This window comes from Hirundo rustica, chromosome 7, assembly GCF_015227805.2.
Source record: "Hirundo rustica isolate bHirRus1 chromosome 7, bHirRus1.pri.v3, whole genome shotgun sequence".
In the NCBI taxonomy this organism is placed as follows: domain Eukaryota; kingdom Metazoa; phylum Chordata; class Aves; order Passeriformes; family Hirundinidae; genus Hirundo; species Hirundo rustica.
In genome coordinates this window covers 24,629,741-24,648,133 of record NC_053456.1, presented here as the reverse complement: position 1 = coordinate 24,648,133, position 18,393 = coordinate 24,629,741, and the positions used below count along the sequence as shown (strand labels likewise).

At 38.0% G+C, this 18,393-nt stretch overlaps 1 protein-coding gene across 3 annotated transcripts in view; it reads left to right on the top strand.

Annotated features, from left to right (window-relative positions):
- The window catches only part of RAPH1 (Ras association (RalGDS/AF-6) and pleckstrin homology domains 1), an 87,266-nt gene that overhangs the window by 60,228 nt on the left and 8,645 nt on the right, over window positions 1-18,393 (top strand). The window contains exons 6-15 of one of the 3 annotated variants that reach the window (XM_058421290.1): window positions 949-1,026; window positions 2,273-2,432; window positions 4,599-4,720; window positions 6,334-6,399; window positions 7,804-7,947; window positions 9,158-9,268; window positions 11,966-12,064; window positions 12,661-12,781; window positions 14,250-14,392; window positions 17,383-17,986. In XM_058421290.1, coding sequence (XP_058277273.1) covers window positions 949-1,026; window positions 2,273-2,432; window positions 4,599-4,720; window positions 6,334-6,399; window positions 7,804-7,947; window positions 9,158-9,268; window positions 11,966-12,064; window positions 12,661-12,781; window positions 14,250-14,392; window positions 17,383-17,451 — 1,113 coding nt within the window. In that variant the 3' untranslated portion in view covers window positions 17,452-17,986. Of the gene's footprint in view, window positions 1-948; window positions 1,027-2,272; window positions 2,433-4,598; window positions 4,721-6,333; window positions 6,400-7,803; window positions 7,948-9,157; window positions 9,269-11,965; window positions 12,065-12,660; window positions 12,782-14,249; window positions 15,807-17,382; window positions 17,987-18,393 lie in introns of those variants that run through there. The other 2 variants (XM_040068992.2, XM_058421291.1) reach the window with 2 other exon arrangements.

Below are 18,393 nucleotides of genomic sequence, written 5' to 3'. Positions count from 1 at the left end.
TTGTGTGGTTTTTAATATACTTGTTTGTGCTAGAGATTTTACAGTCATTATGATGGCTTTAGATATTAATCACAATGAAGAGCCACAGTTTAAGATTTTGAAAGTCTGAAAACTGCATATGACATTTTCAAAACAATGGTTGCTTTTTTAGCTGCATGTTTCAAATGCAATTTCAACAGAAATATCTATAGTCTCCAGAATTTAAAAACTTTTATTGCTAGTCTTAAAAAGATGCTGTTTTCTTTAGCATCAACATCTATTGATTTAAGCTACCTGAATTTTTAATGCATTTCCAATTGTAATAAAAATAGATTATGTAAAAGAGAAAAAGAGCAAAATTATTATTTGCCTTATGTCATAAAATACTTAAAACAAGGAGGAATACAGCTTGGAGTGAGTAAAGACAAAGAGAATGTTCAAACTTCTTACTGCAAATGGATTTAACAGCTTAAAATCTTTCAAACTAATGCATGTAGTATGGAATCCTAGTTATAGGATTTGTTTCCATACTTGCTGTGTACTGTTAAATTTGGATATTTCTTGGCATGCTATTTGTGTTTTATGTTGATCAACCAAAAATCTGTCGGGTGTACTCCATTGTATATTCTTGTTGAATATGTATTGTCCCAACCTATGACTGTAAATATATAATATGCTAAAATATTTGGTAGCATAAGGCTATTTACAGTACAGGAGAACAGAGAAATGCCACAATATCTACCTCCTGGATGTTCCATTGCAGTTAATGGCAGTTGTATCTCTAAATATTAGAGAGGAACACTTTTTGTCTTAAAATATAATAGTTTTCATCATCACTAAGAAATAGTTGGAGATTTATAGGTGAACAAATCAGCATTTCAGTTCATGTTTTAAAGCATGGTAGCCTCAAACCCACTGAAACCTGACTGAAATTTGTGTTAACTGGAATTGTGTGTTGTGTCCCCCTAGGAGGAACAGGCTGCTAAACTGAAAGCTGAGAAGATTAGGGTTGCATTAGAGAAGATTAAAGAAGCACAAGTGAAAAAGGTAAGTTATTTATACCAATTTATAAGATCCTTATTTTATTTTTTTTTCACCTGGAAAATGCAAGCAAACTTCATTTATGTCTATTACCCTTAAATTGCCCTTTATAAAATAAGAACCCTGCAGGCTTCTAATCTTCAGTGGTAATGTGCTTTCCCATCTAGACTGGACCTAATCAGGAAAATCCTAGGATATGGAATAGCATTATTTTTTCTTAAGGAATAGCTTGTTTTTCAGCTAGTGCTCATTGGGAAGATTTTACCCACTTCCACCTAGAACTGAAATGAGGGTCCAGCCTCCTGAGATTGTTCTTGTATATTCTGCAGTCACATGTTTAAAATTTGTGGCTGTTTTATTCACAGCCTTTTCAACACAAGCCTTTTCCCATTATGCATAGCAGGATTTGCCAGGGCTAAATGAAAGAGGAGTATTCCAGACTAAAGACAGAGATTACCAAATGGAGAAAGTCTACTGCTGTCACTTGATGTACTCTCAAAGAATATAGAGTGCCCTTAAAATTTAGCATTTTTATTTTATGACTGGAGTTTTTCAGTAGCTTAAAATGCCTTTTACATTAATTGTTCGTGGACCAAAAACTGAAAAACTCTCTTGCCTGAAAGGTGGGAATTAGTAAGTCAACCAGTGTATTACAGCTTGTATGCTTTATCTTTTCCAGTTGAACAAGATGTAAAAAGGGAAATAATAATGAGCGGCAAAAAGAATCTGTTGTCTTAAATCTTTTGATTGGTTTAAAAAAAAAAATGGGTGGATTTTGGTTTCTGGACAGTGACCTCTTTAAAATGCCTATGAAAAGCCATTGTGTTTTAAAAGCAGATTTTTTCACACTACTGCTTCATATTCCCAGAAGAGTAAGGTTTAGTATTGCTATATTGTTTACATCATAACCATTTTTAGAAAATACCGTAGGAAGCAAGCAAAAAGCCTGAACTGCACATCTGAAGAATTCTGATTCCTTGTAAGCTTGTGCAGAGCTCTGTATCTATGTGTTGGAAAGACCTTTATATTTGCTTTCTTGTGCTGAAGGAGAGCAGTATCTTGTTAAATGCCTGTGATACAAAGATCTAGCCATCATTTATGACTTCTTACATTTTGGAGGAGTATTTTGATTGAATTTTATGCTACGGTAAGAAAACCTTAAAAGAATAAACAAGATCTTAGAAACCTTATTTTTGTTTGAAATGTGGTAGATTAATCCTTTGTTTTGTTTTCTTAATTTTCTTCTTAACAGCTGGTGATCAGAGTCCATATGTCTGATGACAGCTCAAAAACAATGATGGTGGATGAGAGGCAAACAGTGAGACAAGTATTAGACAATCTGATGGATAAGTCACATTGTGGCTACAGTTTAGACTGGTCATTGGTGGAAACCATCTCTGAATTACAAATGGGTAAGCAAAAATTGTAAACATTTCTAATTCTTATCGTTGATGCAGCACTAGTCTACATCCTTAGAATGGCTTCATAATGCTCATCACTCTGTTCATAAATGTAATAAATGCTAATTCATGTAATAAAGCTCATGACTGACCTTGTTTCAGAATGATCTGAAAATTATTTCTTCTTTTATGTTTAAGAGCATGGCTAAATTCTGTGGTGTGGTATAGAAATCTTACTAATGTGTGGTCACTGAGACTCTTGGCTTTGATGAGACTCTTTCTTTGGCTTCACAGAAAAAGAAGTAAGGGATAAAAAACTTGCTGAGTAGCTTCTTCCTCTTTGTAAATAGTATTTTGAACTGATCCTAATAACTCCTGTTGCATAAAGCTATACTTTGTTCCTGTTAAATATTTTAATGCAATTAGCAGTATTCCTCTAAAAGCAGTTAAAGTTCCTTTGCATTTCCTTCCACATACCACATTGTTTATTTAACCAAAGGATATAGCATCTAAATGGAAAGTAAGGGGAATGGGAAAGGTGCATCTTACCTATTGAATTTGATTAAAGAAAAACACAGAACTGAAGCCAAATACCTTGATGTCAAATTACAGTGAAAGTTATTGTTTCCTCTTTTTTGGTGAAACCTTGTCTATTTTAGGTAGTGTGGCATGCCAAATGGATATTGTGGGCTGACAGGGTATTCTTTAAATCTTCTACCTATCACATAAAAACTAATATCTTACTAGGCTCAAAAACTTAAAAGTTTAATTAACTGTGTTCTTGTAATGAGAGTTGATATGTTTTGAAAGCTATCCAGTTTCACCACTGAAGCTGTAGTGAGATGTAAACTTTTGTATCACAGTCATCTGAAGCTTTTTGTTTTATTTTTCTGTTGGGTAATGACTTTTACTTTATTAGAAGACATTGTTGCTGTGTTGTTATAGAGCTTGATGGAAGTCATGAATTGTAACTCAGAAGCTTCTTAGAAAGAACTCGGAGACCACATTAATGTGTTGCCATCTGACACTCCCTTCAGATGACACTTTGTGGCATTCACACTGAGATGTTGAGGTGTCATCTGAGTCTTCGTTAGCAGTAGCTTCTAGGTTGTGATCAGACATATACACTCTGTAAGAATGTGGGGGAATTGATTTTGTGGGGAAAAAAGATGTTGTACTTTCAGGTGCAGTTGAAAGGTGAAGCAGGTCCCAGAAGATTCTGAAAAAATTAATTTCCTGAAATGCCACTGTGTGGCCTCTATGAAGAAGGAACGAATTGTGAACAGCTAGATTCTGTTTCAGTGTGTTTAACGGATGAGAAAGTTGGTCTAGTGGTTTCCTAAAGATTTCTTATTATTTATTTTGCAATGAGGATTTTCAGCTATTTTCCACCATTTCAGTAAATTTTCCTCTTTCTCTTTACTTGGTTCTCTTTTGTCCATTTTCAGTATTCTGAATTGCTAGTACTTGTGCACTAGTGGTAACTTTTTCAGTGGAGAAACAAAGTTCTCAGAAGCTGTTGTTGGTACATCATTTATCAACAGAGCTCATGGAAGGTAGACAGTGTCGGTTTTCAGACCTCTTTACAATACCCCTACTAGCCATGGGTATTCTGCATTTCAGAAACATTTTGCTTTCCTTCTGATCATTGCCCACTACATTTTGATGCTTTATGAGTGAGATAGTCATTGGGGATCTAGAAACAAGTTTTGTGCTGAAAAAGCCACCCAATCCATTCCTCTGGGAATTGTGTAGATGAGAAAACAGATAAATGTGATAACCTTCTTATTTGTGCTCATAAACTTTAAAATGTTATCATTTGAGTCTTCAGTGTTCCTGTGGGATGGTAGGCCTTCTCAGGTAAAAAAAATAAAAAGCATTTCATATATTGATGGAATTATAAATTTGAATTTATAAATTATAATCTTGAATTTATTGAATTATAAACTTGAATTCACTCATGTTAAGTGACAGGATGTAAAAAAAATTAAACCAGGCATGTCTGGAAGTGGACTAAGTTCTCTTAGTCTCTTAGCATAGACTTCTTTCCCATTGTAGTAGATCTTGAACTCTGTTTTCTCCGCATATATGCCTTGTCTCTTAGAAATGACTACAGATTAAGTTCTATCACAAAATGCAACAGATTCCAATGTATTTGCTCGCTTCTTATTGCTGCAGAAAGGATCTTTGAAGATCATGAAAATTTAGTTGAAAATCTCCTGAACTGGACAAGAGATAGTCAAAACAAACTAATGTTCGTGGAACGTATCGAGAAATACGCACTTTTCAAGAATCCACAGGTAAGCCTGAGATTTGTGCTGAGTGGCTGCATTGGCTGATTGCAGTTTCTTGCTTTTTTGGTAGCATTCATTTCCATACCTTCATTTTGGTACTCGTGTACGTGTTAAAATGGCAGGCAACTTTACACTTCAGCACTATGTACATGCACGGTGTTGTTGGCACAAAGAGACAACCATGAGCTGAAGCAATCTGTTTGCTAATGTGTTTGTGAGTAGTTTTAATGCACACGAAGCCAGGCAGTTTCCAGGGATTTACACCCATACTTAGTGCTGCTCAATTATGTAAATGTGCAAGAAAGGTGTTGACAGATATTGCTAATAGTAATGTCTCTCCACTGTGCACTGTGCTGGCAAGAAAGGGAAGACAAAATCTAAGAGAATAGCTACTTCATGGTCAAATGGCAAGTGAGAGAAGAGAGCAGGTGTCCCTTCCTGTGGAAGTTGGGACCTGCCCATCACCTGTGTTTCCTGCTCCCTGGCTAAGAAACCAAAGGCTCCTCTTCCTCTCAAATGGCCTCAAGGACCTCTCTTCTGTCAAATGGTAGCTCCAGACCTGGTATCTGGCAGCACTCAGTATGTAGGGTGAGGAAGAAAAGCAACAGAAAAGCAGAAGGTGCCTCTCTGAAGAATTTGCATTGAAAATTCACTTGATCTCTGTCTGTAATATCACTTGATCTCTGTGTTAACTCTTATCTAATTTATTCCCTTTTGAGCTGATAGATTATTTTGAAGTCTGTATGGCATCTCTTTACCTAATTTATTGGATTTAAACTGGGTATCAGTTTTGTGTGTTCGTCCTATGGGACATCAGTTTACTTGATTTTATTTATTTTTAAGCAAGATCTAAAAACCAGGTCTTATGCAAGTGCTTTGCACCGAAGCACCAAAACTCTACATTCTTTTTAAAAGTTTGTAGATTATAGGTTTGCTGTCAGTACATATAGTAGGCACTGTCACAGGAGTGAGGTACCAGCATAAACCAAATATTTCTCCTTGCTTTAAAATATTGAACAGGCAAAACTCTGTGAATATCTGAGTTTTTTCCAGTAATAGAGCTAGGGGTTAGGAGGATGTTTTCCGTTGTCCCAGTCTCTTCCAAACTGAATAAGAGTAAATAAGATATGGTGCCTGTGCATAATTAAGTTCCATTTAAGAAGCTGATACATATTTTATTTAGTAATTCTTTGTGAAAATAAATATTTCTGTTCAGCAAAACTCAGACCAAGGTGGAAAGAAGTACATTGCTTCTATGTGTGGTTCTTTGAACACAGAAATAATGACAGTATGTAACACATCACTGGGGGAGTTTATATCTTTATTGTGGTATTTACAAGTTCATAGTATTTTTATTTCTGGATGCATTGTAAGAGAGAGCTGTTTGATCCATGGAAAGGCAGGATGATGTTGTTATGAGGCTGTTAGGTAAGAGTATGGATTGACTGATATTTCTGGTAAAGGTGATTGTAAGTTACTTCAATGTCTTATTTAGCAGTCTGACAGTTTCAATTAGTGTACAAAGTTTTGTTCTTACTGCTCCAGAGAAGTAAAAAAGAAATGCCATTTGGCTTGATTTCAGAATGCCTGTAGAAATATTAAACTTTCTTTTGTTACAGAACTATCTTCTGGGGAAGAAAGAAACCTCTGAGATGGCAGACAGAAATAAAGAGGTGCTGCTAGAGGTAAGAATGTCAAACCAAAATGGATACAGTGGGCATTTTGGAGCTTGAAGACAAATGCAAAAGGTTGTGGTGATTGAAATTGATGGACAGAGCCGAATGTACTTCTGGACGACTGTGAATGGAATGTGTTATATTTGAGATAAATGGCTGTTTTAATGTGACACTGTTTCAGATGTGATCAGTTAAAAAAAAGTTTCTGTATTTAGTTTAGTATCTAAAATACTATACACGGTGGTATTCAAATTGAGGTTGCCTGTAGATATGGCTAAAACCATCAATTTCAAGTGAATTTACAGAACTGTCACCTGGTTTTTTGACCTATGGTGGTAGAGAATTTTTACTAGTACTTTCCAAATTTTTATTTCTATAGAATTCTAGAGCATGGGTCTGGAGACTGGTCTAAATTAAAATTTCAAATTTTGATAATAAACAAAGCAGTAAAAAATTTTTCAATTACATTTTAAAATTTAAAAAAAAAAATTGAGTTTGAAGAAATGCTTAACAGAAAACTAATTATTATCAAACACATTAACTAGTTTACAGAAATAAGGACATAAATCTGGAGCAAATAAAACAAACAGTAATTATAGCCTTCATAAGCTGAAAACTAAATATTCTTGTGACATGGCTGAAGTGCCAAGGTTCAGCTTGATTTCCAGAATAATGATTATGATTTACATAGTTACCCAAAGGTGAATATTTGGCATATTTAATTTTGGATTAAACTTAAAATATTTTACCTTGCAAGTAGCATATGCATGTTATTAGTGTATTATTAATGTGGGGTTTAATGAGTGTTTGTATGTATACTCTGGATGAAAAAATTGTTTGAAGCCACAACATGCAGCGAATTGTAATTCTGCTTAATTCTTTTTGTCTTCTAGGATTATTCATAAGTCTCTGTGCTGCATATTAATCTGGAGTGTATTTAAAGCATTTGGTTTTCTCTGCTAGTTCTTTAGAAATAGAACCTTAGCAGAAGTTGCAGTGTTGTGGGCAGTTAGTAGCAGTGAAGTTGTCCTGGAATGAACTGCAGCTGTGTCTGATGGATGCAGTTAGGTTTGTGTGTACTTACACATATGAGGCTCTAGAAGGTGACCTTGTGACCCTAAAGCCAGCAAAGCCATTGGGGATCTCTTACTAAGAAGCAGTGTTTAGAAGATCTTTACAGTAGCTGCTAATGATTTTTTTTGTCACTGTTACACTGAGCAAACGTTCAGACACCCTGTTGTGTTTGTCTGAATTACCTTATTCCTTCTATGATTAATCTGCAGTTTATATCTCATGTAAAAAAAGAGCTGTCCCTGCTATGGGTGCATTCCTTGGAAAAAGAATGTCAGTCATTCGATACAAACCACTGCAAGCACTCTGTTCTGTTTCCCAAACCACTGTGTTTATTGGCAGGAATGCTTCTGTGGAAGTTCTGTAACTGTGCCAGAGATTGAGGGAGTTTTGTGGCTGAAAGAGGATGGTAAGAAATCTTGGAAGAAACGTTACTTCCTTCTTCGTGCTTCTGGAATCTACTACGTCCCTAAAGGGAAGGCAAAGGTATGCTACTTAAAGCAATTCTCTGAATTGTTTATTGCTGGTGAACAGTGCACACAAGAGTAGGCTTTAGGTTTTGGCTTAACTTAGTGCCTTTCCAAGTGCCGCATCCAAAAGGCTGGCTGTATCACGGAAATATTGTGAGATTTCGTGGCAGTACTTGATGTGAAGGGTGTAACCCCAGCTTAAAAATACAAGAATACTGGCGTCTACTTCTTGAGTTAGCTTAGGGTTAGATGTTCAGAAATACTTGAGGAAAAGCTTTTTGTGGAGATAAGAAGATGGTCTTTGCTCAAGCAGAATTCAGATGGAGGACCAAATTGCTCTGCAGATGTCAGTCATGAAGCATCAGACCAAGTCCACAATCAGTCTGCAAAATTCCATTATCTTTAATTAGTTCATATAAAAGGGATTCTTTTTGGACCGATTGGTGCTACATTTTTTGAAACTGGTAAATGTAATTCCATTTCTTCAGGATCACTTACTGGTGTTCTCTGTATCAGTAATGTAAAATAAGTAGAAAGCCACTACCAAATACATTACAGCTTCAAGGCTGAACTATGTGAGTTCAAGTCATCCATGAATCCATCAGTCTTGATGAATCCATCAGCATCAGATGATTCCCAGTACAGGAAGTCCACCTCCCACACATCTGGGAACAAAGAGGAAATCTCCATCAGCACAACAGCTCCCTTTAGAGCTGAATGCATGTCAGATGTTCTTTCTGTAATCTTTTGCTTCATTAAAACAATCTGTATGCAAGTAGCCTGTTGAAATTCTTTGCCCTACACTCACTGCCAAACATCTTTAGAATTCTACTCACAGTCGCACTGGAATTTGGACACCTTGATTATTACCAAGGTGAAATGTAACCAGCAGCTGATAACTTCCTGATCAGCCACTCATACTTACTTTCTCCTAATAACCTGCTCTGAGTAAACCTTAGTAGTCCAGTGTGAAATGCTGTCAAGAGGCAAAATGCAGACAAAACTCCAAAACCAGACTGAATTTAGTTAAAAATGAAGGTGTGATGAAGGTTTATGCAGAGCTGCATCTCCTCCTTGTGTCTGTAGTTTTTGAATCAGATTGAAATTATTATTTGAGCTTAACTAGACCTTGTATTAGTATTGGAACTTAGCATTAGACTGATTGTGTCAATGTGTGTGGATTTTTATAAAGATACTTTGTAAATGACTGGTTTTGTATTTTCTAGGTCTCACGGGATCTTGTGTGCTTTCTGCAGCTGGACCATGTCAGTGTTTACTATGGACAGGACTATCGAAACAAATACAAGGCACCCACAGACTATTGTTTAGTGCTGAAGGTAACCCTGCAGCAGCTGGCTATACCTTGAATACACTCTTACTTGTTCTGAACCATCAGCTGCTTTTCATTTCATTTTCCTCTAGTTCTTGTGTACAATGTGAACAGTTTGTGACCAGTTGTTGCCTGTTCTCTGTGCTGGTCATGACTTCATAAACATTTTCATGTTGCCCTGCATTGTTTTATTTCCAGACTGATGACTGCCAATCTGTTTAATTGTTCATTATACCCTAAAACGTACACTGAGATCTTCTTTTCCATTTGGCAACTCTATACCGTACAACTGTTTAGGTTCAAAGAGATAATATCCCTTGAAATGCTAATTCCAGGGAGTTATCTTCTCAGTGTAGGTCCAGAAAAAGACTCAAGTGTACCCTTTGTGGAGCAACCTGAGGGAAAAGGGATTCTGTAAAGGAGGCATCTTTTGAGCATAAAGGACAGGTAGAAGGAACAGGTAGCAAAAACTGTTACAAAACCAGTGACCTGATCTTAAACGGATCTAATAACTTGAGTGCATCAAGTTATTTTAATTTCATCAACACATCTCCTAGTTTCTGTTGACTCCCACACAGCATTCAGACTGGTGTCAGTTCCTGCAAGATAGCTGGGTACCAAGCTATTTTAAAAGAGGCTTTCACACTGTGTTCACAGCAAGTAAGGTGTCTTCGTGGATTTGAAATGGTGCCAGTAACAAGATGTGGTTATAGTTGCACTTCTCCCCTCCCTCTCTGGAGCTCATGTGGTGTGGTTCATGTCAGTACATTAGACTGTTCGCTGTGCCTGCCCACTGCCTGAAAAGGGTTTTCATTTTCCAGTGGACAGTGCAACGTGCTTTTGAGCCCACTGAGGAGACACTGAATATTCAATATGGGACATGATATTAGTGGAGAAAGTACACAGCTGAAGCTAGAAGTATTTTCCATGTTCTCATAGGTCATTGAATGCAAACAAAAATGTCAGTATTTGTAGGTATATATAGATTCCCTGAAGTAAATTGATTTTTTTTCTGCTTGTGTGTCACTTTCATCTGTATCATTTGGACACGTTAATATAATAGTAAATTATATTTTCTAACTTTTTGACCACACAAAATAGGCTTTTAAAAAAAAATGATTGCCATTCTGAGCATAAAATTTAATGGCAATGTTAATGAAGACACAAAAATGTGTAGAAATTGTCCCTTAGTCAATTAATGGGGTAGATTTAGTTGGGTGGCTTAAGCCAAGAGAAGCTGTATTTTCTTTGTAGAACTGATGAATCACCAAATTTGTTATATTAAGCAGGATTCCATTCTGCCCTCAGCAGTTCTTATAATGTTACATCAATGTTTTCAGTTAGTACAAGTGTATAGCAACCACACAATGTTTTAAATAGAAAGAGAGGTTTTGTGCCACAAAGGCTCACTAAGCGAGGAAGTGACTCCTTTGGGCCAGGTGAATGGCAAATACAAACTGAAGGCCTAATTCTCTGCTGATGTCCAGACAAGACTTGTCTTTATCTTCACTCCTTTGTTTATATCAAAACTTAGTGTGCTCAAGTTAGGTGCTGTGCTATTGTTAAATGTAACATTTGAGTGCTAGTATATAAAGGTATCTCCTTGGTCCTATATGTCAGATTTCTGAGAAGTTCCTTTATTTCTGCATAACCAAATTTTGGAACAAGTCCAGAAAGCAGCTGCCTTGTTAAAGAAGTAATTGTGTTTGCTTCTATAGACGCTTCTTTGTTATACAACATGCATGTGAAGGAGGCTGGTAGTAAAAAATGAAAACAACTGTCTACTGTCATAAGAAAATTTGTTATAAATAGTCTGTTTATGGACATAAACATCTTATGTTCATTTTAAAATAATTGTGTTGTAAGGCAGGATAAAATATGTTTCAGACAGTCTTCAGTAAAACTTAAATACCTATGATCCTCTAGCAAAACCGTTGTGTCACTTTGCTGTAAGCTAACAGAGGAAATGATAAGAACTGGAGTATTCAGTTACCTCAACTGCTCCAAGACCTGTAACTTCTACAGCATGGACAGGAAACATCTGAATAGTCCAGCCAGAATGATTTCCAGTGGCTGATTTTTGAAAAATATGCATTTGTTTCTTGACTGCTGAATTGATAAGTACAGTGCCTTTACATTCTTTATATGTGCATTTGGTAGCAGCAAGTATTTTCAGATGATAGCCCTGTATCAGTAGGGTAGGAACCTTGAAGGCTCTACAAGCTGAAAATGGAATTGTGCTTAACAGCGTGTCACTTGGGGAGTGTCTCACTTAGGCCTGCAAAGGCAGAGAAGACCAATGTGTTTGTTTTCCTCTAGTCTGGGGGATTTTTATCTGAAATATCACCTTTCTCTCACATGAAATGTCTCTGTCAAGTGGTGAGTCAGTCCATAGGTACAGAAGACTCTTGGTGGGTAGAAAGTACTACAGCCCTAAAACAGTGAAAGACTTGTCCTTCCTTAGTGTTTCAGACTTGAAGAATCAGCATATGCTGGACACATTGCCCAGTGTGTGTGTGTCAAGCAATCTCCATTGAAACTCACCTCCTGAAATATTCTGGAACATTTTTAAGAGGGCTTAAAGACAGATTACAGTTGAAGAGCTTCCAGCATTAGGTTTTTCTGTATAGACCTCAACAAACAAATGCTTTGCTTGCATTCCTAGCTGTGAAAACATGGATGAGAATGTACAGTTTTCTTGCAGCATCCTCAGATCCAGAAGAAGTCCCAGTATATCAAATATCTTTGCTGTGATGATGTAAGAACCCTGCACCAGTGGATCAATGGCATCCGCATTGCTAAGGTAAGCCCCAGTCTTACACTGCTGTCATGAGTAGTTGTCATCACCTGCTAAAAAACGTTTACAGATACTTAGCAAAACACATGGTAAATCTAACTTCCCTCTGTTTAACTGTTCTGAGCATGAACTGTAAAATCTTCTTACATTTTTCATTCCTTAGCAAAATTATTAGGCTTTGTTAAAATAGTTCAGTAATTGGGCCTTCTTGTTTCTGCTGCACTCCTGTCACGTGGCACAGTTCTGACATCATGGATAGATTTTAGCCAGCTCCTTTCAGATTTTAAAAAAGAAGGCTTATTGGAAAAGAGAATTTAGAAAATAGAGTTGATTTCCAAGAACCTCAGGTTGTCTTAGTTTATTCATTGGGCCATTTCTTGCTTGATACTGTCTCTTCTAGCATAAATGAATTGTTTTTCTTTCTTTCAGCAATTCACTAATACTATTAATATTGCCTGAACTCCTTAATATAGAGTCTGTGTTGCTTTGGGGGGAGTGGCAGGAGGAAAGATGTAGTAGAGAAGCCAGAGGTGGAGCTCAACAGTCTGAAAAGAGTGTACAGCCTATACAGAGTTGTTAAACTTGTTTGTCATTTTGCTTAGTACGGGAAGCAACTCTACATGAACTATCAGGAAGCACTGAAGAGAACAGAATCTGCATATGACTGGACCTCCTTGTCTAGCTCCAGTATCAAGTCAGGCTCCAGCTCGTCTAGTTTGCCAGGTAACAATGTGATCTATCTCATAATACAAAGATTCAATTGCCTTTGTTATCATCTGCTGTCTGGATGTCTCAAGAGAGACTCTTGCAGGGAATGGACTGTATCTCCAAAGTCTTTCATGCTGTGTTCAGTCTAAAACGTAGACTTTATAACATTCATCTATATATCTACACATATAGTTAAAAACCTATTTTGCTAAATTACTTGCAGTGATGTATATATTTAAAATATGCGGCAAATAGGTTTCTTGTTCACCTATTTGAAAAATCAAATTTATATTGTAATGATGCATAGAACATATATATGTAGTTCTTGAACTGCTTTGTTGACTGAAATGTTTGAAATTGGAAAATAAGAAATAGCCCCTGCCCAAAGAAAAAGATCCAAACAATGTCTTTAAGAGAAAACTTTGAAAATACTGTTTCTGTTTCCATGTCAAATTGTGCCTCCATTAATGTGCTCCTGTTTATCTCTCAGCAGAACTGGGGCTGGTTTCTTGTTGCATGTAACAGTTTAAAAATTGATAAATACAGTATAATTTCACTGTTCAGAGCTGACTGATGCTTTGGTGGGTTATTTGGAACCTTCAGGGGCTAGGTTCTTTATTGAAAATGTGCTATTGTGTGAAGGTGTTTTGTCTGCCACTGATACGTGTTGGGAAGTAATGCTACTGAACTGGACAGGTTCAGAAAGTAGCCTGTAAGAACGAGCTAAGCAAATGCAGCCTGACTGGGAAGGTACCTTCTTGTTGTTTTAACTGTGTGGCATAACAGTAAATTCTTGGTTACTGACAATTTCTCCATCCAAGCTGGATGTTTCTCTGATAGTGTCAGTTCTTGTTAGGGAGCTGAGCCACAGCCCACCAGCCATGCGTGTTCTGCCAAAGTTGCATTCCAGCCTGTGCCAGGACAGTTTGGGATTACACAGAAAGCAGGTGCCAGGCTGAATAAATCTGGCAGTGCCTGCTGCTGTCTTGTCAAGACATCCTGTGGACCCAGAGCATCATCTGTGTTGGCTGCCTGCAGGATGCACACCAGTCCTTCTCGTGTTGAGGAGCGGGTCATTGGAAGCAGTGTCCTGCTTTGGCTGCTGCGGTTTGCCTGTCCATGGCCTGTGCCAGGGTCCATTTTTAAGGTTGTGCTGGAGAGAGCAGGCTGCTTGCGCTGCATGAAAGCAGGGATGTGCCATGGTTCAGAGCCCAGACAGCTGCAGTGTGGTTTTAATTTGAAAGATGTCTGACATGCTCTCATCCTTGTGCAGCCTCAGGTTTGGTTAATACCTGTTGCAATGTTTTATTTTCTAGATGGTAATGGCCTGGATGTGAGCTAGAGCTTATGCAGTTGTTTCTGGGAGCAGTGTCCTCTGGGGACAACTTTAACAAGTCACACAGAGGTGCATTACAAGCATCCTGACATTACTCCTACATTCAGAAACATATGCTAACTGTTCCTTAACTTTTTTTCTGAACAGAATCTCAATCAAATCATTCTAATCAGTCTGACAGTGGAGTTTCTGACACCCAGACAGCTGGACACGTCCGTTCCCAAAGCATTGTCAGCTCCATGTTCTCTGAGGCCTGGAAACGAGGCACTCAACTGGAGGAATCCAGCAAGGTAACAAGAAGACTTTAATTTGAGAACCAACGCCCAACAAAATGTATGAGACAGGGTGTGGTACCTATTCCACCTCTGTCTTGAGTGGCATTTCTTCTCTGTTTTATATGGTTGATTTACACTGCTATATAATTGTTTTTTAGGATTCACTTTTTCAGGTAATTCAGCCCTGCAACTTTCTGTTCTTTCTTTTATTTGTGTGCATAAAAGCTTTTGTTCTTTGAAGGCATTATACATCCCCTCTCACAGAGTCCTATTTACTAATGTTGAATGAAGACAAAAATAAAAAGATAAGCTGTTAACAAGTTGAATGAAATTCTTTCACTAAGATATTTCTCCAGTTAAGTAGCCACATCTTTCCTTTGTAAAGATGTGAATAACTGGGGCCTGAAAGCAGGTATATATATTTGGAAGTACTTCAGTAGTTTTTACTCAAAAGTTTTCTGTTATATTAGGTGGAAATGGAACCAGTAACATCAGATATGGTCAAAACAAAAGTACTGACATTGTCAGCAGTTGTGGATTAAGGCAGATGTGGTATCTCCTGTTGCTGGTAGAGAGTTACAAAAGGCTTTAGCCCACTGGGGCTGGGGCCCAGGTCTGTTGTGGTTTGGTTCGTTTTCTGTTCTTTCTGTATGTAGTAAACTGTTGTAGGTGCTGGGGGAGATTTCCATGCACAGGAGAAATTCCGCTGAAGCTGGTTTATTGTCAGGTTTGAACAGCCTTGATGGCATTAACTGTAGCAGCTACGTGTGGAAGTGCATTCGCATTGCTTCTGTCACTTCTGAATCTTCCCCAGACCCCAGAGTCAAGCTAGAGAAGCAAGCTTTTTAAAACCACAGGTCAATACACCTGGCACTGGTGCTTCAGATAAATAACTAAAAATAAGATAACACATCTCCTTTTCAAATGAGAAAGCATATGACAGTGTGAAAGCTGACACGGCTGCATCCTTTGGGATTCATAAGTTTTCCGCAATGCCTGCTGGTTTGGAAGTTGTCTGATTCTAGCAGGAATGTAGTACTCAGTCCAGGAATGTAGCTTGCTAAATTGTGGTCCGAGTTTTTGTACTGCATGAGTGCAACACGTGGTGCATGTCCATCAGCAGATGGCTTCTGTGTGGGTATAAGATGCATCATTTCTGCAAGGGTGAGCTGCACGAGATGGGGCATTTGCTAGCAGGTATCCAACAGAGGTGAAAGTACTGCTGTTAGAATGATAATGTTACTGTTTCCTCAAGTTTGGGGCTCAGTGTAAATCCTGCTGCTACATACACTCACTGTGTGAGATTTTAAGCAAAAGTTTGAAGTTCACTGCCTTGGGGTTACTGTTGTTCTTTATTAAGTCTGTAGAGCTGCTGGCAATAAACCCCAAGAATTTTTATGCTAACTGATTAAAGCCATGTTAAAAAGAAAATACTCAGAATGCTTCCTGTTGAGGGCCATCCATGTATCAAGATTTCATCAATTTGAATTCCTTTCTGCAAGTCCAAGAAAAGGTATATTTCTTCACCTCAAGCATAACACAGGTAAATGGATTGCCCTAAAACTTCCAAAGAATCCAAATGAAATGAACTGTGAAAACTTAGAGAAGCTGTGTTACATGATCGAATAAATTGGTGACAAATTTACTTTCAGTGAAACTACAGGGTAAATCTGGCCCAAGGAACTTGAATAACTAGGAAATCAGACTGGCAGTGAAAAATGTTAAACTGTGTGGCAAGAAAGGCAAGGGCAGTGCTGAAGAACTGTCATTTACATGAGAAGGTGCTAACAGTGATACTGAGAGGTGCTTTAGTCAGATTAGTCTCCAGTTGCCTCAGAGGCAGCTTTGCTGCAGTGCTTTGGTGTCAAAGCTGCCTTAAGAAGTTCATGTGGGCAGGTCGATGCCAAGTGGCAGAACTCTCCTGCATGTCCCTTCCTCTTGTGCAACTGCTCTCTCCTACCTTGTCAGCCTTGGCTCATTCCCCTGGGCAAGCAGGGCAGAACAGAGCATGCTGTGTCTCAGCAGGGCGATGACATTGGTGCTCATTCCAGCCAGGGTGTTTACTAGTGCCTCAACAAATTCATAATGGGTGAGTTCTGCCCACTTTTCCCTCATTTACCAGTCGCCAGTGACTTCACAGTTTCTGGAAGTCGAAAACATACTGAGATTTCTAGAGATCTGTCATATTTGACCTGAATTCCCTAACCAGTCCAAAAGCATGGCGAAAGAGATGGCAAAAGTTTGTTTTCTTAAGAAAAAAATAGGTAAAGAAAAGAAAAAGACACAGTTGATAGAAAAAAAGATACTATTGTTTTTATAGCATTTTGTTAGAGTTCCAGATAGTCATGAAGATGCATGTTATAGAAATAAGAATTGCTAGTATGCAATAAGTAATTTCTCAAGATACACAGAAGGACATCATGTAATTATAAGGACAAAAAAGGACAAATGAAGCTCTCTCAAGGTTCTTCTGTAAACAAAGTATCACAGAATATGTTTCTGGATGTTGAAATTTAATTTGATTCTGTGGAGATGGGAGGGGCTCCCCCTCCTGAGATGCACAGTAGTCTTTTCTCTGTCCTGAGTGTTTAATTTGTTCACTGGGAAGATGACATTTGATATCTTCAATGGATACAAGGAAAAAACCTCCCTCTTTCAAATATATCTAAGGTTAAGAAAAACCTTTCCCAAAATGCAGATAATCCATCTAATTCATATTTTGAAAGATTGCTCTTTGCCCAAAGAATACTTTATTCATTTGTTCCCAGTTGGGCAGTGCAGAGCTCATTAAGCCTCATTTTGCTTGTTAGATTTTGAACACGTTCTTTCAAACGGTATGCTACAACAAATACCCAAATGCATGCTCACTGGGACTGCTTTAAGGGACAAATTCAAGATTCCCCAAGGTCTTGCCAGCCAGGGATAGCTATTCTGTTATGCCTTCATCTCCCTCTCTGTCTGTTTTATGCTGCCTTTATTTTTCCTGTTGCCTTTTGCTGTCTCAGGTGTCAAAAGTGAAGCTCAGCACAACTAAGGGCAGCACACCCATGGTGCCTTATACAGGGCACAATTAAGGTCAGGTGGTGCTAATTGAAAATTCATTAACCTGGGTGATTGGGAGAATGGTAATTGACAGACTAACACTTGCAAGAGAGCAAGATTTCTGTTTTGTAATGTGAACACCTTGATTTAGTTCCAGACCTGTTAATATTCTTGCCTTCCAGACCTAATGTGACAGGTAGAAGCACACCCTATGTTTGTTGTAAAATCACTGTTTATTGCTTCTGACTTTAATCCTTTTGGCGGAGTTCTGCACATACAGGCACCATGCACCTGTGTTTAGGACAAAGCAATATGCAAATGTGCTCTTCCCGTGCAGATGAGCATAATTGTGCTAACTTATTGCAAAGTACCTACTAATAAGGTATAGGTACCCGGTGTGGTCAGTTTCCATGGTGGTGGTGTATTTCTAATGCATGTTTCTATGCTGGGCACTGTGCAATTCACAACTTGGCTTGTAGACAAAACATTTTGTATTAGGAAGATGTTTATAAATTTGAGTAATGCAATTGCTGTTTTAATTTTTAAGAGGAATGTAGGCCTGCGGGTTTTGAGAAATAACTTGAGCACAACCCAATGAGTAGACTAAAATACTGCCTGCTGCTTTCCCATTGATCCTTCCATTAGTCAGCTTTTCCCTGGTTTTCCTTATTTTTCTGCTTGACACCCGAGTTGCATGTGTAACTTTCCTTTCCCAAGTTTACTTTGTTTTGCGGATGTCTAAACATTTCTTTCTGGGGAAATTTTCCTAGGAAAACTTGGTTCTCCTTCTTTTTCCCTATTTTTCCCTTGACAGTCGTGGAAAGCAGAGCATGTGAAGGAGAAATACCTCATTACTATTCCTGTGCAGAGCTTGCTCTTGACGTGTTTTAGAGCAGTTCAGGATTTCTGCATTTTGTAACACTGAGCAGTATAAGGCCTGAACTAACAGATGTAAGGATTTGACATGCTCTGGG